Here is a 21110-nt window from a genome sequence, read left to right as displayed (position 1 = left end):
GCAAAGATGTTTGTTCCAAAATGTTCCATTTACTCTGCCCATGACAGAAAAGCTGGTTGCTCATCCTGCTCCAGCGGAGGGTCCTGGCATCCCGGAGTGACAGCCCCTAGGTAGGGTCAGCCCCTCCTGCAAGCGTAACCATCTCTCCTGCCTTCCAATAACCCCCAGCAGGAGAAGGACCAGCAGCTGCTTTCCAGTTCCCCACCCCAGTAGCATCCCTCTGCCCTTCCCAAGGAACCAGAGCGTTGGTGTATCGGAGCACACCGGGGTGTATCCAACACAATCAGTGCATCTCTTCTACTTCAGCAACGCACAGGAGGAAGCTCACCGCTGTGGTAGGAGTACAACTACTACACAGTCTAACAACGCTTTGGTGTCACCAGGCTGTTCTTCACAACTCGGTTTTCACTCCTTCAAGACAACTTCTAATAGGACAGACAATTTAAGTTAAATACAATAAATTGGGAAACGGGGGTAGTAAGGCACAGCGGCTTTAAATGTCACATTAGATACTATTGTGCTCATCGAGATTTAGACTTTAATATGCTGTATTTTGCTCCACATGACACAGCTGTCTTCACAGAAGCTGCATATTAGCACACATTCTGGTGCATGTAAGATCGAACAATCTTTTCTTACCTCAAAGGAACCTTCAAAAACAAGACAGTAAAATTTAAAACAATGCATCTACCAAATAAGGCAGGAGATAAAGCTTGTCTCAGTTAGCCCATTGCAATAAAGACAGAGAAAAGTCAAAATATTAAGAACAGTAAGCACATTCAATCCCATGGGTCAACTGCAGAGCATGTCCAAAGGTGTGATTCATAACACAGCCCCAGCTCCTAGTGTCTTCTGAAATGTTTCCAACTTCAATGCACTTGGATGAGACCCATAAGCAGAATGAGGCTAACTTGGTAAGTCAGCCAGGTGACATCTTCTCACTCAGTTTGCAAACTGCCCATCAGTTTTGTGTAAGGTCCTAACGATCCCCTCTAGCAAGTAACCGTCTCAGCATCTGGCCCTGAGCATGACGAACCACCATTTTGTGGGGCAGGGTTGTTGCACTGTCGTCTCCTTGTTCGTTGACCTCCTGAACATGGAGACCAGCTGGCCCAGCAACCCCAGTTTCCATTAATATCAGCATCTGCAAAAAAACCCAAAGCCAGAAAGGACTGTCAGAATAAAGCAGCTCTTTCCATGGGAAGAGCTGTCGACTTCCATGAATCATATTTAAATACAAACAGCTCTGCCCCTGTCCACACCACTAATAATATACTTGAGTCATTAACAATGAGTGATTGTTTTAAAGATGTTAATTCTCTGTTCAGCATTCTGGTGTTTGTTCAAACTACACTTTATGCAGCAAAGACAAGGAAAAAAAAAAAAAAAGAGTTAGCTTTATATTTGCTTGTGGACATTTCTGTCTCTGACTTTGTCCAAGCCTAGGTAAGAAAACAGCAACTAAACTCGTGTCAGCCACATTTTGAGGTGCTAGGGGAAACGTTAGCACGTTCTTCTTCAATGAACAACAGCTTGAATATTCAGCTTCCTATCCACTGCTTTTCCTATTACTCTGTTTCTTCTGGACCCTGAGCATGTGAGTGACATAAATTCAAAATCCTGAGAATCACGGAGCCGAACACGGAGGCAATACATGAAAGGAGGAAAGGGGAGTGAGAAAGGAAGTTACATGTTGACAAGCGGATGGATGTGAGTCTTTGGGAGGGTCGGATGCAATTACGCTTGTGGTAAGCAGCCTGGAACAAGGTGTTAAGTGACTCCACAGTTTAAGACTCCCTGGACTTCCTTAGAAACACCTACAAAATTGACCCTCTGCTTGGTGAAATCTTGGCTTAAAATGTATTTCAGCCTGGCTTAGTTAGGACACAGGCATGCAGAATGAGAACTGGATAAAAGACTGTAAACAAAGCACAATGATAAATGCAGTGCATCAAATTGTGGGATGGTGCCAGAGCTCTGGGTGCCTGAGATCTGGTATTATTTAGCATCTAAATTAATGAGCTGGAAGAAGTAAACAAAACGATTAAATTCACAGATCATCCTAAACTAGAAGGAGTTAAGAACATTAGTCAGGAGACAGCAGTGATATAAAGTGACCAAGAAGCATTAGTAAATGCTTCCAAACAACATAATAAGATTTTAAGATTAAAATGCATGGTAGCATATCTGGGAGAAAACAGTTTGCAACATCCTGGCTGTATCAAAGGGAAAAACTTAGAAAACAGAGCTGTTGGAGGAGACCCAAGGCTTGTCATGGATTGCAAATTAGGTAGGAGTTCATATTTTGGTACCATTGCAAGGCGCGTTTATGCAGCTCTGCACTGCAAAAGTAAAGCCACGTCCTCGTGAGTGCAAAGAAATTTCGAAGAGGGCAGGCAAAGTGTATCTGACATCTTCGTAGGACCCCAACCGCTCGTGCATTGGGCTGGGCAGAGTGGGGACAGCCAGCGCCGGGCATTCCTCCCCATCCATCACCCGCCATCCCCGGACACTCCTAAATACAGCTGGGACTGTCTCCTCGGACTTGGGGACCCTCTTACCTTTCCTCTCGCTGATCTCACAGGCAGTGCCACTGTAGCCAAGGGGACATAAGCATTGACACTCGGTTCCTGAAAGTAAGCAGAGATGGTGGGATTAGAGACTTCAAGTCACATTTCCCTGCAGACACCCATTTCTTTTCAGTGCTTCATCTTCAGTGAGGAAGGGACAGCGGGTGAAATGATATCAGCATTTTTCTCCAGTGGTGAAAGTATAAAATAGCAATAAAGTAGGGAAGCTGTGACTGCCCTGCCACCCCTCTCACCTCCCCGGCCATTTGTTCCTGCCCCTGCACTGCAGCTCAACCTCAGCTACACCAGGGCAGTAATTCAGCCAGCCAGGGTACCACACGGTCCCCCTGCTCCTCTTCAAAAGAGATATCTTGGTAGAGCTGAGAGGGAGCGAAGTGCAGCATCAGGAACGAGCACCTGGGACAGGAGCATCCCAACTTAGCTTTGTGACAGAGGAAAAGCCCAGGTAACCCTGCTCTGGCTGCCCAGGACTGGGGTGTGCATCCCATGGCAGGACCCCGGAGGAAAGCTCCCACTTAGGAAAATAAATGGTCATTTAAAATCTCCTTTTGAGAAGATCCTAAATGAAACGCGAACCTGACTCAGCTCCTAAAAAGTTATTTAAACAAGGGTAATCATAAGATGAATCCTTTAAGTGCTACAATCAACTAGCTGGTACCTGAAGTGATCGTTTCTGCGTTAGATACACATAGATGATAATGATTTTCATCAGGACTTTTGCAGATGCAGATTGGAATTAGGCACTTGACAAAATGGTCCCTTTGTTAGAAGCTCTCAGCACATCATATATCTCTGTTTAGGCAGTGCGGTTTTCATTCAATTTGATTATTTTCCCCCTTCATTTTTAAATCACAGCCTGCTTAAAGGAGGACAGCTTCTATTAGAAATGGGGGGAGGTGACGGTGATAACCGTACTTGGCACTTATATGGTGCTTTTCATCTTCAAAACACTTTTACAAACACTAATTAATGCTGAGACAGTAGTCACTTCTCTAGGAGGATGGAAGCAATCTTAAAAGCAAAGGAGGAGACTTAAAGATGTCAACTTTTGTTTTTTTTTAAGGCATAATTGAGAAGGAACAAATTCTTCCACAAAACTGATACAGATGGCCACTCCCGTTAAAAAGACACATCTCTTGACTTTATTATCTTTACTTACTGGTGGCACTCTACAAATAGACCAACTTAAAAAAAAAGAAAATTAATTATCTGAGAAAGGAATGACAGGAGAAACTAAAGAGCAGATTACTCGCCAAGCTGCCTCGCTCCCCAGAAATTCCCAGCTCATCTCTCTTAAGAGGGTAGAGAAGAGGTGCAAAATCCTTCTACCTTGCAGAAAGGGGATGCCATTGCCATGGCACGGAGCACAGCGACAAGAACTGGTCTCCAGCTGAAACTCATCAAGAGCCCGTCGCAGATTTTCTTTTATTGTGATCGCATTAGCAAAGTCAGTTGGAGTTACCAGCTGATACAGCGGCTCTGCCTAAAGGGAGGGAAGAAACTGCGTTCGTTGCCAAGATCAAGATGGTGTGAGCATCGCAGGGCTCGGTGGTGGCACAGCTGGAGAGGGAAATGAAGGCCTTGTGGTACGGGCTCCAGGTTTCCCATTAGTATTTTCCTTAAAACTCGTGAACAACAAGGCAGCAATGTCAGGAATGCTTACTGGGATCCTCCCCTTGGCGTACAACACCAAAGCAGTTGCAAATGCGTAACAAAATAGAACAGCCAGACAAACGGGCAAAGTTTCACAGAAGTTTCATTAAATCCTTTCTCATCCATTTTCCTGATATCGACATTTTTAGATCAGATTTGCTCAAACTTAGGTTTCCTGAGTGCTCTCTTATTCCAATTAAAAAAAGGTCCCCCAAAACCCCACCCGCTAAAATCTCCTTCATTCATCCTACAGCCACACAGCACAGCCAGAGGCACACGGTCACGGGCATTCAAATTTGCACTTTCACCGTAACCATTTCTGCATTTCAAGGCTGGTTTCTCACTTTATGAAGCCAAAACAAGGGTTTCCACTGCCTTCAGAAGGCAGAGGACTGTGATCTTCATCTGCAGATGGGGTCGGTAGGAGAAGATAAAGGGGTGCACAACACGGTGAACGTGCAGTAGGGACCAAGGAGAATTTGACCCACTCTTCTTTTTTTCCTGAGAACAAGGGAAAGCTAAGGTGTGGTCTCAATATTGCCAGTCAGCCACTAATGCCAGTGGGAGGACATTGGCACGTGTCATCACAGGATCCATCCCAAATTCCCACCCTTGCTATACAGATGCCTGCCATACAGGCCACAGCAATACAGTCAGCATGAAAGATCACCCTACTGCTATCACAGGCTCGAGCTACAAGAAAGAGAAGAATGTTTCAATAAAAAAATGCTCATTTCCTGCTGCTGTACATCCACTCTTCATCAATTATCTGCGATCCATACTTTGCTTTTTGAATTCAGATCATACAAATGAGGAAATACACTAAGAGCGACCTGCCAAGTCCCTTCAGCAGATGATTTATGAACTGATTTACTTTACTTTTCCCTAACTAAGCATTCTTGGGCTGACATTTAGTCACACTCTGCTGGTACTTTTGATCTGCAAGCCCCACAGGGATATTGGTATGGAAATGAAGGATTATAGATAGCAAATCCAAATTACATCTGTCTGGGGTTTTTCACTGGGCAGCCCGGTCACTGATGCCAGGCAAGACAAAGAACGTTGCAATTTCTTGTGGGAGAATTTTCTGTACGTGGGATGTAGCGCGGAGGGTCGCATTTCTGTTGTCTCCTGCCCAGAGACCTCCCAGTGCATTTCTGGAAGGTCAATCCACAGCGCACCAGGGGCTTGGGAAAGCCACCTCCGCTGCAGCAAGCGCTGGCCAGGCACTGGCTCTAGTTCCAAATTACTGATTTTTGCTTTGCTTCGTATTTTTTAGAACTCCCCTCTTCTTCTTAAACGAAAAGTCAGAATTTTCAATGAGAAACAAACATCATTTACAAATATAAATATTTTTGCCTAAAATTAATTTTTACAATGTAAACCAATTATACAATAATAAAATCAACTTCCACCATTACCAGTCCAAACGCTTGTTTAAAAGGATGTTCTCTTGCACCTTTGTACTATTCACTCAGAGTAAACTTCTTTTGACATTAAAAATGATGAGGCAGAATTGCTACATACCTCTGCTCGCTTTTTACTTTTACAGTGCCTTGCATTTCTAAACCACTTCAGGATCAAAAAACCTTGACTCTTCAAAATGTAACTCATACTTTTAAGGTTTAGCTAAACTGCACAAACATCCAGGTATGTATGGTGAACTACTTGACCTTCTGAACCAGAGAGAATTGTTGGAAATAATCACCGGTGCTTACAGAAGACTGGAGAAATTTCAAAGAAAAAAAGTCCTTATAAAATGTATGCTGCCAGATATATTTTTGATAAGTGATACATCGGTAAAACAGAAGGTGGATCGTCTGATCTGCTTGGTAGGCAGCAAGGGATCACATCTGCACAGTCAAGTTAGAAAGGTTAAAGCTGTTTACTTCATGTACTTCCAACCACATTCTTTTTAACACATCACACCTTTGATTTTCTGAATACCCAGTCTTAGAGAAACTATGCTGCACTATACAGGTGTATTATTTGCCTTAGAAATTTTTTTTAAAAATCCTGTTTATTTAAACACAGAGTTCTCCAAGGCGCTCAGCTAAGTGAGGCTGAATGAAGCGATGGATACAGTACCTTTAGGTTTATGATCTCAGGGTTGTACTGTACAGCATCTCCCCACTCCTGCATAAGCGCAGCCGTCGGCAGGTCTTTGTAAGCCAACGCGGTAATGTGTTCGCTTGCTCCGCCACGAACAAGGACGATGAAATCTTCCACGTACTGTTTTTGGGAGGTGCTGTCTGCAAAAATGCATTCAGGTATGTCTTTGTGGATTGCAGTTGAGATATAAGCTAACAGCAAAACACCCCTGTATATGGCCCATCCCACCGAGAGGGTAAAGAAAGGTGGCCACGAGTGTTTCACACCCGAAGCCTGGCTTCCTACGCTGTGTGTCCTGTGCCCCTCCTGCTCCCTCGCAGCAATACCCCCATCCTCCTCTCCCGCACCCTACAGCTCTCCCCCTAAATGTCTTCCCTATGGTTACAAGCTCGAGGGTCCTTCCGCAGCCCGATGCTCCTCACCACCCTGTTCTCCTCTGCATATCTTCAGGTGCACCCTCCTCCCACTGCAACATCCCCAGCTTCCCATATGTCCCCTGAGGCTCCCACAACACCATCATCTCCCTGCTTTCCCCATTTGGGCTTTTTTGGGTGCAAAAGGAGGCATACTGGGCTGCGCTGCTGAGAGGTGGCTGGATTGGAAACACAGCACCAGCCAGGTGGGTAATGGTTGATCTGTTCCTGTTTTTCCCTGGGACACTGAGCAAATATTTCTGCTCTACTCAGCAAAGAAAATCTTGCAAAAAACTCAAGCTTTGAGACATCTACACCTCTGTTAAGCTTGGCTGGGGTTAGCCAGCAGACTGAAAAGCAGCTGTGAAGGAGTGGGGAAATATTTCAGGCAGGCAAGATCACAAAACCTTCTCTTCACTATGACAAAGGCTAGAAATTAAATGGCAGAAGTGTTTCATGCTTACCTCCAATCTCTTTTAAAAGGGATTTACAGCTGCCTTCAGTTATTCCAAGCTTGACATAGCCACTAGAAGTAAGCACGCCAGCGTTCAGGCCATGCTGTGCGCATTTCTGGACATCACTCAGAGAATAACCTTCAATACAAACAAAAAAAATTGTAGTGTTTTAATACAACCATTTGATGTTTTATGTCCATAAACGCAGAAAATGGGAGCTGATAAACATTTTTCCTTTGGGAAAAAAGATGAAATGAAGAAGCCTTTTTTTAGATATTTAACAGATCTATATGAAACAAAATGAAATCTCTACGTTTTACAGAACTCTGAAACCAAGTGCAAATGCAAGGTAAATGCTGGAAGAGGAGGCTTTTAATTACCAACTCAGCTGTACTGGGTTATGCAGAGCTGCAATGGGGGGGAGCCTGGCCTGTGACTTAAATGCCAAACGCCTTTGACAAAGGACTACCCACCACCCATCCCCATCATCAGGAGCCAGGCTTTTTAAGAGTAACAGATGAAGTAGCTTTTCCTCCCTTTGCTAGCTCACATCTCCAATTCTTTGCTGCTAGAAAAGCCTGAATTGTTTCATGGAACTTTCTCCATGAAGCTCTACTGTAATTTTTTTCCTGGCATATAAGAATTTGCCCTAAAAATCTGCAAATCCTTCACATGTTCTTCCCCAAAGTCCTTCTCCAAACTCCTTGCTGTCCTAACAGTCAAGAATATTTAGGCTGTTATCATGGTGAAACACCAGATATGGCACTCAAGTATCTCTTTTCTTTCTCTGCTTTTTTGTTGTAATCCCCCATGTTTCCCTGAACTCTTTACTTTTTTAGTTAAACCCCTGTCTTGACGATACAAATGTTTATATGAGCTCACAACACAAGTATCGCTGTATGTCCTGTTCTTACACACTTCTCATACATTTGATATTGGCCAGTTTCTCGATCAGAAAAGAGGATGCACTGAGTTTTGGGTTGACGCAGGATGGCCCCTATTAATGCTCATACTCCGCAGGGACCTGAAGGCAGGAACCACTATTTTATGACAACCTTGTACAGCACAATCCAGACCTCTCTCCTGCCGTCTTTCCCACAGAAAGTACCAAATCATGAACTGCAGGCACATCTGGCATATTGGATTATACACGCGAGCAGTGCAAGCGCCAACCATGTGACACGGGGTGTGACATTAGATCTGCAAAAGAAGACTTGATTTCCAGCAGAGACAGTACAAACATAATGATGGATTTGAAGGGAAAAAATTTGAATTCTCAGAGTGGACCTACCAAAGCCCAGTGAGAACTTACAGCCCAGCTCTGCACTGGGGATGGTGTGAAATTGCTGGTACTACTGCAGGATCCCCGTCTAGGTCAGCAGACGCTGACAAGTAGCATTTTGATGCAAACGATAATACACATCAGTTCAAACAAACGTGGCTTGTGATGGGCCCACACCAACAGCTGAGAAATTGGGCAGTGCTAATGTTTTGAATATCTGAAATTTGAATCTAAATTCTGTCCCTCCGGGCTGTATCTGACTGCTGGATAAGCAATTCCTAGACAGCAGAAGAGCAAACAGACTGAGCATCACACACAGTAGAGTCCACTAAATGCTTTCACAAATAGCGGAGGCAGTTACTCACTCCCATGCCAATGAATAAATAAGAGAGTACAGCTATTGATTAATGTCACACGGCTCGCTCTGTCCTACACAACAATCATCATTTCTCACAAAAAAGGAAACCAGAGTCAAAGAGCAAGAGCAATGTCAAGCACAAGAGTCACCCAGCAAATTATTTACTGTTTCCTACATGCTGGAAAAGCTCTCGAGGCTAAAGGTGTTTCAAAACTGTCATTTGACAGGCGATGGAAAAAGAACTTAGGTGAAGGTTTTCAAAGCTAACAGAAGTGTTAAGCTACACGACTCTCATTCATCTCAACATCTTGTCAGTCTCCAAAATGTGTCGTCTAAAATACCTGCTACAGGGTCCTTTATCGAGAACTGGCAGCACCCACAGCTTGAGAGCTAGATGAAGCCCAGCATGCTTTGAAAACCAGGCTCTTTATTCACTGCCACAATGCACTTCTACTCCCACATTTCCTGCAGGCTTTCTTTGAGGTGTTGTTGACCGCTTCTTCCACCATCTCTGTTTTCTGACCTCAGACCTGAACCATCACTGGGTGCCTGCAGAGGGGTTTTCCCACCAAAAAGCTGGCCCCAAAACTTTTTCACAACCGTCAGACGCACGTACCTGCCTTTCGGAGCTCGTTGCTGTTCATGACTAGAGTATACTCATAGATGCCACCGACGGTAGCCTCCGTGATGTAATGGGTCCCATAGTCTCTGTAGAGCTCTCTGTACTCCCCGTAGCTGTACTCCAACGGGAGCTGATGGAGTCTCTGCAGGAACTCGTAATGCAGCATCAGGGCTCGGGGCTTCAGCTTATAAACAGCAACAGTCAGCTCAGAACGGGCATGAATGAATTTGCTGGACTACATGAAATGCAGAAAAAGAAGAGAATCCAGAAAAAGCGAGGGATGTCATTCTTGTGACAAGGTGTAGTTACTCGCTATTAAACAGTTAACCCTGGTCGGGATTTATCAGTTTGACAGTTTGCAACTGGAAATCTTTTAATTTAGCAACCCCAAAACTTCTAGTCGTTAAGTTTCTGAAAATCAGGATGCTGACTGGTATTAGAGGGAAGAAGGAAGAGGGAGAGGTTACAGGTTAGGTGATGGCTCAGACCACGACTGGGACACGGGGAAAGGCAGGCTCAGGGCTCTGCCCTGCCAGACCCAGGATGCAAGGACATAAGCAGCATCCCACGAGACTGCTCTACCTCTAATAATGTTGGCCAGCCTTTATGTCTCACGAGCTCTCTCCTGAAAAATTCTGACAACTGAAATCATGATGATTTATATGTGAAATGGTAATTCTCTGGTTGATCCACATTAATATGTATATTCTACAGAATATGCCATTAACAAAACTCAAAGGAAAGAAGAAAACACGAACGCTCACACACACAGAGACAGGTATTTACATGTCTCTGTGTAGATGTGTGTATATGGATAAATATTGTATCTCCCCTTTCTGGCATAAAAGTCAGGAACAGAAGAGATCTTCTGTCGTGTTCAAAGGATTTAGTGTCCAGTGTTCTGGGCCAGCAGGACAAGCAGCTCATGGGCGTTTCAATACAGAACTCTGTAGCTTAAATAATGAAATCAAGACTTAGTATTAGGTTTCTTTATGGATATGTCTTGCACACGCTTCTTATATACCTCTGATCTTGTCAGGGGAAATGCCTCTTTGCAGGAAGGAAATGCAAGTTTAATAGCAGCAAGGAATACTCTGCCATTCCTGAGTGCGCTTTATAATGAGGGGAGAGGCACAGATCAGTGATACTATTAAACCATTGACAAGAGCTAGGTTTGTTTACAGCAATAACAGATGAAAAAAAAGAAATCAAATGATGGTGCATGCTACGTCAGACTTAATCTCATAAAACAGTCCTAGGCATTATAGATTAAAGCATCTCCAGCCAGCTTAAAGTGTCCATCAGATCACAGATGCGACCAAATCTCCAGAGAGGAGACTGGAAGCCGTTGTGCCATCCGTATTTTGTGTTGTGTGTGTCCTGATCTGGTAAATGACGTACTCGGCAGAGAGACCACATCAGCCAAAGTAAAATAGCATGTGTTAGTCTATAATTAAACCCACGGAAGGCCCGCTAGCAGTTTTCGTTCTACTTTATTGTCAAGGCTGCCCTACAGTAGGACAGCTTGGCTTCGCTGTTTGCACTATCATTTACTGAAGTGACAGCTCCTGCCTTGCTGAACCCACCTAAAAGAGGGATGGCCCTTCACGTGTGAGATGATATTCTGCGGTGATCGCACCGACAACAGCCGTCCACACCACAGACCGGTTTCTGGACTGTGTGTACAGGCGCAGAAATTCCTGGAAAGGCAGAAAATCCTATTTGCCCTTCTTTCACCCTCGATTTCTCTTATTTGTCACTGTAACTCACCCGTAGGGCAGAGGGAACTCTGGGCTCCTGGGTTCACTAGCTAAACCTCAATTCTACCTGTGCAGATTCCCTTAGAGGAGTCACTGTGTTGGCTGCACCGACTCGCCGCTTTGGCATCAGCGGTAAGAACTTTTAAATGGCTGCATCCCGTGGCTGGGGTGCAGCACGGAGACCCTTTTAGGAGTCTGTATGGAGGGGAGGCCATTTGAACCGACTTCTCAGTTTCATTTTTTTAAAATGACTTCACCACAAACATCCAAATCTGGATGCCCAGCAGGACACCGGACAGACTGCACTCAATTGTGGCTGATTTCAGAGGTCAGGCAGGCCGGTGCCTGGCCGAGAGGTGAATGGAAAAGCTCCTGGATGCTGTAAACACAAAGGAAGGCATTGTGGCCTTAGTAAACATCGGACCAATGCAAACTGGAAAATCCAATCAGGAGGAAAGATTTCATTTATCCTAGTCATGGCTGCTGACTTGATGAGGATCACACCGATACACACACACACAGATAATGCGTTAGCAGAGAATGGAGTGGTGCTTACAGTTGAAGAAAATCTTTTCATCCTTTGAAAGAACTTCTTGAACCTGTTGTCGTTTGAATTGTAACCAAGTTCAAACACTTTTGGTATTTTTATACCAAAGCTGAAGCTAGACTGCGAAGCTTTTGCCTTCAGGACGCTGCTTTCATAATTTGAGTAGGAGTCATATTCCGTCATTGTAAATTCATATTTGCCTTTGGTCTAAACAGAAAGCAAAAACAACACCTCTAATTTCCTGCATAGCGATTGTATACCTGAAGCATGGGGAAGGAATACAGATACAAACATACTTGTGAATTAATGCTTGCACTTTGAAGATGAAAAGTCTTGTATAATTGCAAAGCACTATTATTATTAACACCGGTACTTCAAGAATACTTGATTTACAGCAGCAGGAAAGCTACTATCTCCTCCATACTGCAAGGACCTCAGGGTTTTACTTAATATGTCAATCTTATGCGAAGAAGGTGAAATCTTAAACACAGGCATCAATTAAAGTATGAATTCTAAAAGGAAAAGGTTTCCTAGTGGGCATCACACAAAAATATCATGCTATGTCATCAAGAGCATTAAGGTCAAATATACAATATTTGAAATACAGCTTTGATGCACCACAGAAATAAGCTTTCACACAAAGCACATGGTGTGCTGCTAAATCCTAGGCTGTTGCACAAGGACAGCTTTCCCAGCCTGGCTCTCAAGGCACTCTACAATTCTGTCTAAAATTAACCTCCCCATGCCTGCTGGGTGGCTTTCAGGCCCTCTTGGACAGATGGCACCAGGAAGGTTAGGCTCAGTTTTTGCAGTGCCAAGGTCCAAGGGAACATTGCCATCTATTCCAGTGCACACGGATATTATAAGGGGATGTGTCCAACTTCATACAGTGTGTGGAGTATGATGATGTGCCAGAAGTAGAGCTAAATACAGTCTCACCCCATTTGGTCTCACAAATTTTGTAATTTTTATAAAATGATTTATTAATGAAGCTTTATCAGTATTATGCACTAAATTTATTGGAATATACTTACGTATGTTTATTTGCAGACAAATCTGATACGTACCTCTGGTGTATAGCTTTCTACATTGTATGGCTTTCTGAATCTCGTGTCCACGATATAATGGGGAGAACATCCCCCAGCATAGTACCTGTGATCAAGAACTAATCCTTCCAAGTTATTTGTGAAGATATTTAACCTGTACATGAAGCACAACAGCAAAATATCAAGATTATCATCAATATAGAAGTAACCATCAAATGCCTTGGCTGAGAAAGGCAAAAGATTGTTCTGTTTGGTTGAGGGTTCTTTGTTTCATACTTCTTTATTTTGAAACCCCAAAAGAAAGTTTTGCCTCTTTCACTGTCCGATCAACCCAGAAGCTCCAGAAAAACCTAACTAACAAGAAAGCAAAAGACAGAGTCAAATTTTGACACGTTGATGAATATGAAGGGCAATTTCCACCACCCAGCTACGAATGACACCAGAGCATTACTGCCACCAGCACTGGCAACTTCGGTAGCCTTTACTGGAACTCTCTGGGAAGAGTAGAACAAACTGGACGAGCCAAACTCCCAACCCACCAGGTTGCCCACCCCAAGCATCCCCAAACGCCTGCACTAGTGCAGCAGCATCCAGCAAGATCTTCAAAGACAGCTTTGCCAACCCATGTCATCAGTCCAGACTAATTTTTCCTTCACATTTCTTTGTTCTGGTTTATCAGTCATAATCTTTGCCAGGTTGGTCTAGGATCAACCAGGAGTCAGCAGATGAGAGTAACAATTGTCAGGGAACAAGAATAAAAGTACTCAAGCAATTGTTCAACTAATCCTTGAAATCCCTGGGAAGTTTTCCTTTGATTTCAGTGGATGATGGACAGTAATCTTAACCTGTTTGCTCTAAGAAAGGATGTAGCACTGCAACCTTTTAGATTAGGTGATTAAACCCCATCATTTGCTTCTCCTATTGCTGCCGGTGGGATCTGTTGCAGTAAAACCCCTTCTATTGCTCGCTGTCAGGACACCCTCACATCACCCTCGTGGCACATAACTGAGGACATGGCACTCACCGCCACAAATAGTAACAAGAGTCATTAGACGAAACTTCACCAAAAAAAAAAGACAAATTGCTAATAGTCTGTGTCGTGCCCCTATTAACGTTCCAAGTCTGTTAGATCTGCCTCCCTTATTTTGGGGAGAGGGACTTGCATGATAATGACTCTGAAGCTGTAAAATATTAACTCTAATTTTAGAACAATCTGAAAAGAAGGGAAGTCCACTAAAAGCAAATTACTGAGCAATTGTAGCTTCAAAGAGATGAGAAGCATGTTCCTATAATTGTCCAACATTATTTTTAATTTTGATTAAACTCAGAAGTACAAAGCATTAGCAATGACATGTGCAGCAGCCATATCTCCAGAGAACAAGGAGGAAATTACAATTTTTCCCTTGCAATGTAATTTTTTCTTTTTTTTTTTTTTTTTTATGTAAAAACCATTTTTTCCCTGCAGAATGAGTAAAAACTCTTTCGCACAGTCTGATCTTACAAAAAGTTGCCACGGTCTTTGCCTGCAAAAGCTGGATCAATTCAGACTTGGATTTTAGTTGCCACAAAGCTGAAGTTTGCTAGCATGCAGGTTAATCCCACCTCACTCATGCAAAGGACACAAATTCCACCATCTTTATCATGGAAGAAATCCAAGAAATTTTGACCCCCCCAAAACCAATACACTCTCTAAAAATAAAAATCCATAGTCAGGTTCAGATTTTAGGCAATCCAAGATGCTGATTTAAGTGACTCTGTAAAGAATGATACAACATTATCCTCAGATTTTAACAAACCACCCTTTGCTTTTATTTCAGAGGCATGGTTTGAAGTAGTCTCTCGGTTCCTAAAGGCTAGGACATTCCATCTCCCCACAGACTGAATTAGGCCAAAGTCTAACTTTACTTACGTCTGGGCAAAATTGGATTATTGCAACTCTGCCACTGATTAATTGAAGTGCAAGTACCCGCAGACATGAGAGAAATGTTTGGTGCTGACACTTCCCTCTTCACTCACCAAGTTTTGGCAACACAAAGAGCACGCACGGGCTCTTGCAGGACATACTTGCAAACTGAGCTGATGACCTCCACAGGGTGCACAAGTACCCCTGGGTACCTCTGGGACTTTTTTCTCACCTCATCATTTTCTGAAAGACTCATGGAGTCAAGGATTTTCCCACCAAGCTTTGGATTAGGACCCCAGAGGCTGTCAGATCCTAACTAACTCCTGGATACAGCAATTGCTACAGCTTTTCTCCATTCAATGTTCATGTCTGAAGCCACATAAGATCATTCCTATCCTTAAGTAAGAAATTACCTCATGAAGGTCATCGACTTACCCCTTTGCCAGATTCTCTATTCCCCAGTATTGTTCCATCTTCTGGTCACATTTTTTAAACACTTTTTTGCAGTTTTTTTCATCTGACTGGTCCCCACAGTCATCATCCCCATTACAAAGCAGCCTCCGTGTAATGCATCTCCCTAGGATGCAAGGTGTAAATTACTCATAAAACAATGGATTATCACACTCCCTGACTCAGAGCCTAGAAACACAATAAAAGACTCCTGTAACGCAGGGTTCAAATCTAGCTGGAAAATATTTCTTCTCTGTCTGCATGGATCACCAAACTCCATCTGCTCGGTTTTGCTCAAAACTTTCATAATCTTAAAATTCCTTGTTCAACCTAGAAAGAAAACCCCACCGCAATTAAAAGTATAAAAAAGAACAGAATTTTTTTGTTGCTAAATTTTTTCAGTTTTGAGAAACCAAACATGCTGGAGACTGTTGGGCAGATTTTGTATACGGTATTTTTTTCCCCCCTTCCCATGTCCATAATTACCGAGTTGTTTTCCAGTCTCGCCAAAACCCTAGCTTGGGGGACAGAGATCAGAGTCGCTTTCCTTTGCCCCGTCTCCTGTGCTGAGCTCCCCCCTGCCCCGGCACCCTGCTCCCCGCACACTTTCCTCTCTACCGCCAGAGTGCAGATGTAAAGCAGAGGCTGATCAAATTTTGGACACAGCTAACTGCTGCCTTGCTTCTCCACGCTGCTTACAGTGTCTCTGACTAATTAGTCATTGATAAGGACGGATGGAAATGCCATGAGGACCACCATCATAACCTGCTGTGCTCTCAGGCATGCGTCAAGGATGCCCAGTGCATGTTCTCCTGTTGCTGTCCGACCCACTTGTGCTACAGATTTTACTGATACAACTGGGTTTTAATTTCCTATTTGGAGATTTTAAAGACATGCTTTAGACTGACAGATGTTTGCTAATAGACTCACTCAAAATCTGATGCAAACAGATGCAAACTGATGCAAACACAACACAAGCATGGATGGACCCGGGTCAACTCCTGACATCTCTTTGGCCCAACAAACTCTTGCAGAAGAAGGAAGTTCAGCGTAGCGGCGTCAGAGATGCCACCTGAGCACCATCACTTCTCACTCCGTAAGTCCTTACCTGTAACTGCACACACAAAACCTTCACATCTAACTTTATTCCTGCAAGGATTATTTGTAACACAGTCTTCTGTTTCTTTGTCAGAGTAATCACAGGGCTCTCCATTGAACTGAGAAGGTTGTTCCAGACGGGCAAATCTGTACTGTGATGAAATAAAAAATATTGATTCAAGTTTACAAGATTTTGTGAATGTTATGCTCCCCTAGTTAAAAAACAAACTTTGTGTCGGGAAGATCTGATCTAAGAGTACTGTCATATAAAAACAAAAGTGTCAGCAAAGAAGTGCAATGCTGGTAACGTGCCTCATTTCAAAGGTTTCTGATCTGCAACAGTTTTCATTTTACTAAGGAAGGATTGAGGACTGGAAAGGATGAAGGAAAGTTTGCTTTTCTTTGACAGTTTGTTTAAATGAGCCTGACAGGGTAGTGTGGGCATTTGCAAGAGTAAGGAAGGATTCAGTTACATCTCCTCTCTTTCAATTAGCACTGGTAACGACATCCCTTGTTATTTTCTGTCAGTGTATTTACTTGGCCCTCTGTATCATTAGGGATTTTTTTCCGCCCACAACACTGCTGTGAAGCAGTCAATTACTCCGTCCAATATGCTAGCCCTCCTTTTTTCCCCAGCTTTTAAGATTAACTCTTCGATACGAAGCTTCACTCTTCCCAACTCCCATCACTGGTTATTCCCACTTAAGCCTGGAACAGCTTCTCCAACTCATTAGAGGAGGTCCCTCTAGCAATGGGGATTTTGCTCTTCATGCTATTGGGATCGTTACTTCCATTTCATGGGGCTTCTCAGGTCGAAAATGCTCATTGGCAGACAAGAAAAAGCATCTTAATCCTGAGAGACACCGAGTGTCTTCAGGTCCCACGGGAGACCATTAGCGGGGACGGTGCCTCACACTGATGCTAGAAGAAGAGGACTGTGTTGGAGAGAAAGTCCCTGCAAAGCCTGGGCTTCCCACCTGTGTTTTCACCAAGCCTGGGCTTACACCTTCTCAGGACAATGAGGCAGCCTGGAAAGCACTGGAGTTACTGGGGATCGCAAGTTGAAGAGCTAAAAAGCCACCTGAAAGCAAAAACCTGCAGTGTCACCTGTACATGGCTTTCCTCAGCAGCTCCCCATTGTTTGCCCAACCCCATGGACAAAAAAGACAAGGCTTGGAAGAGGTTCCGCCTCCTGGTTTCTCAGGCTTCATGCCTAGACCACAAACACTCACCCTTTTCTTTTGGCAGGGATCGCACTTGCTCCATGAGGACCAGGCGGAGAGCGTGCAGTCTCCCTGCAGTGTCACCTGTACATGGCTTTCCTCAGCAGCTCCCCATTGTTTGCCCAACCCCATGGACAAAAAAGACAAGGCTTGGAAGAGGTTCCGCCTCCTGGTTTCTCAGGCTTCATGCCTAGACCACAAACACTCACCCTTTTCTTTTGGCAGGGATCGCACTTGCTCCATGAGGACCAGGCGGAGAGCGTGCAGTCTCGGGGCTGCGGGAGGTTGCTCACGGACCTGGCACGCCTGCCGTTGGCCATGCTCTTGTTGGTGCTGCTGAGGTTAAGGGACTCCTTTTCAGCACTGCATTCAACAACACGAGAGCTTCAGGGTGTGAAACCACCGAGCTGTGAGGACAGAGCAACTTGGCCTATACCTGTGCAAAACCACATGCCAAAGAGAACTAACACTTGTTAGACCTCATCAAAACTTCCACGCAACCTCTAGAGTTCAGTACTCATTTCATACTGGCATTGATTCTCTGTGAAACCTGATCCACTCTTCAGTGCCCAAGAGCAGACCCAGTCCTCTACACCATCACCATGAGAGCAAGTCTCAACCCACGTCCCACCAACCTGGGCTTCATCTCAAGCTGTGCAAGCCCCACCAAATAGCCTGGCCAAGCGGACAGCAGTAAAATCTGCACCATCAGTTGCTGCCCTTGTCCCGTCACTCCCTGCTGCTTGCTGTATGGGCAGCACTTTGGTACCTCGCTGCCGTACATGATGAACAGCTACAAGGTGGTACACCTCCATGACAAACACCACTAAGGGCTGGCGTGCACTCCGCATTTTTGAAAACCAGGCTCATGCACCCCCCTTTGCTGAGCAGCCTATTTTTTCTCAAGTCGGCCAAATCCATTAGTCAGACTCTATTCTCGGTTCACAATAGAGAGTCATTAATCCATTAATCCCGTTCATCTCAGTAATGACCCTGAACCCCAAGTGTGAGCCTTGACTCTTCACCGCAGCCCCCTTTCACCCCCTCATGTGACAACTGTTTCCAAGGCTTCCACCATGCCACAGCTAACATGCTGCCTACTCTTTTGGCAGATTCAGTATTTCTGATTAAATTCTCGTCCCGGACAAATGCTTCCCTGTAGCACCTAATCTAAGTGGGAAGCTTTAGTAAAACATTGTCAATTAGTTTATTTTCATATCCACTTTGACAAGTAAACCACTGCAGTAATGTTCCCAATTCTTTCACCAAGACAAGGAACAGCATCAGCTGAAGCTTTAAGTATGACATAGTGCCTGGCAAGGGGCTCTCATTACTGCATATTAAAAATCACCTGGAATAAAGGACTTACAAAAACTCATCAGCTCACTGAGGCATGAAATCAGAGCTCAAAGTTCAGAGAACAGTGGAAAAATATAGTTAGACTGGAAAGATTACAGTCACTGACTGACTGCAGTCCTCTGAAAGGGCAAAATCCATTAAGCTAGCACAGAAACAACTTTCAGCCAGACTCTTGCCTTCGATGTACTCAAAGAAAACAAAACTCCATCTCTCCCGCACGCTGTCGGGCAGCTAGCACAGGAGGAGGTTGCATATTGCAAACAGAATTCCACATTACAACATGACCGTGGCAATTTGTCGTCACAGATTCATCAAACGGGATTACTTTTCTAAAGGCAGACACATTGCACTACGTTAACTTCAAAACAATGTCTTTTGCTATTCACTAGAAATACAGAAATCACTCAAGACAGCAATTATGTGCCATACAACAGGAAAGCAGAGTCTGGACCGATTTTCACTCTTTATCAGATCACCCCATGGACACGGATTCAGAAACATTCACTTACCCAAAGCAATGAACGGTCAGGACGCCAAGTACGGCATAAAGCAGCAACAGCTGGAGGGGGTACGGAGCAAACGCGGTACGTGCTGAGCGCATCGCTCCAAGGTACCATCGGCGATTTGAAACTACCACTGCTCCCATTCCATCTGCTGGGGGGGGGCGTTGAAAATGGTTCAAGTAGAGAAGGATAAATTACTGGCTCATTTTTTCCACACTGTAAACAGCAGACGACCCACCACCTGGCAGATTCACAAGGTAAACATTGCAATTGTTAGTACAGGGCTTTCTGGAAGCAAGCGGGAAGGAAGCAAAGATCTGTCTAGAAGCAATTTACACTTTCATTTCTAATGTTCCTTTCAAGGGACGGGAAAAAAATGAATATTTCAACAAATGAAACATACTCGAGCCTTGGCAAGAGGGAAGTGGTAAGTAAACTAAAGTCAGCTTTCTAGGAATAGAGTGCAAAATCATTTATTTATTTCTGCTTTTCATGTCTGTCTTCCAGAGGAAGGCCAGACACGAGGCATAAGCAGTCATTCTCACGGCTCAGGGAAAGCCTTCATCCCTGCGAGTGCCCTTTGCCGTCTCTCACCGGGGCTCGGGCTCATGCTGCAGGGGAAGACAAAAGCCCCAGCCCTGGCTGGGCCCTTCCATAGAGATCCTCTGCTCCACGTACCCAAAGTCTTGAGCCTATGGAAGCAAGACGTGTCAAGGTACCAAATTACATGTCTTGGTGTTTTTTAGCTACTACCTTGAGTCATTTTCTCTCTTAAATGGTTCTAAGCAGGGCAGAGAACTTACCAAGGGCTGATTCCCATCAGGTCAGTTAGGCTTTCGAAGGCAGATCAGGATCTTCAAACCCATGCAGAATTTTTCTTTGGTTGCCTATTGAGGCAGCCCTCATATCCCACTGCTTCTTAATCAGGTACGGCTTTTTGATTCCTGAGACAGAACAGTCTTTCCCTTAATCTTCCCAATTAGTCTTAACCTACAACAAGCATCTTAGAGGGAGAAAAGTTCTCTGAATCTGTGTTTCCCTGTACAAAATTGTGAATATCACTGCGTTTTCCCACCCTTCCTCTTGCTGGACAAGCAGAGGTTCTTTGAAGAGACGCAGTCTCACTCTGTGTGCAACTATGGCTTTTAGCAGCACAGACTCTCACCCTGCAATAAGTTTCCCAGTGTTTCAGTAATACAAAGAATAAATACATTTTTAATTTGTTTGTTATGGGAATGATAGGTGCTATAAATAAAATTAACCATGTTCACGAATATGAAACAAACCTCACAACCTCAGCGTCACGAGCTGGCCCAGTGCTATACCTCTTGATGTGCCACCTTACAAACGACGTTATTCTGACAGGGGAGCCATGTCTCTACAAAATGAGCAATTGGCTGCTGCACCTTTCTAGTTTGGCAGCTTGGCGATAACAATTTCATACAGAGAAGCACATTAACTGAATCCTTGTAGGAATCTGCTCCGAATAAAAAGATTGTATTTCAGGCGGCCAGTCTTTTAGCCTCAAGTTACTGAGCGCAGAGTCAGTGATTAACTAAATGCCCTCTAGAAGTGGAGGACAAACTGTTAGGAAAGCTGGCTTAGGCTTTGCAAAGCTTTTTGTTTGCTTTTTTGCCTTATTTTTTTGTTTCAAATGACTTTGCCCCAGACTGGACCTAAGATGTGCCTATGTGATACAGCTTGCTCAATCTTTGACACGATTGATTTCGCTGTT

At 44.1% G+C, this 21110-nt stretch overlaps 1 protein-coding gene across 1 annotated transcript; it reads right to left on the bottom strand.

Annotated features, from left to right (window-relative positions):
• Nucleotides 1–992: 992 nt before the first annotated feature.
• On the bottom strand, nt 993–19489 carry C8B (complement component 8, beta polypeptide). The gene is made up of 13 exons (XM_009698951.1): nt 19382–19489; nt 18149–18306; nt 17723–17876; nt 16301–16442; nt 15178–15319; nt 12861–12993; nt 11803–12000; nt 9481–9721; nt 7234–7362; nt 6333–6496; nt 3921–4074; nt 2562–2630; nt 993–1144 (listed from the first exon to the last, which is right to left on the bottom strand). The coding sequence occupies exons 1-13, from the start codon at nt 19487–19489 to the stop codon at nt 993–995; spliced, it is 1944 nt and encodes a 647-aa protein (XP_009697253.1).
• Nucleotides 19490–21110: the final 1621 nt, after the last annotated feature.

Source organism: Cariama cristata, unplaced genomic scaffold (genome assembly GCF_000690535.1).
Source record: "Cariama cristata isolate BGI_N322 unplaced genomic scaffold, ASM69053v1 scaffold864, whole genome shotgun sequence".
Lineage (NCBI taxonomy): Eukaryota > Metazoa > Chordata > Aves > Cariamiformes > Cariamidae > Cariama > Cariama cristata.
This window is presented reverse-complemented; position numbering and strand designations above follow the sequence as displayed.

Coding starts and splice junctions, on each gene's coding strand:
- C8B (XM_009698951.1), bottom strand. CDS start 19,489: ATGGTACCTTGGAGCGATGCGCTCAGCACGTACCGCGTTTGCTCCGTA. Junction 17,877..18,148: donor CAGCTTGAGATGAAGCCCAG/GTTGGTGGGACG, acceptor TGTTGAATGCAG/TGCTGAAAAGGAGTCCCTTA. Junction 15,320..16,300: donor TTTTGTGTGTGCAGTTACAG/GTAAGGACTTAC, acceptor CTTGCATCCTAG/GGAGATGCATTACACGGAGG.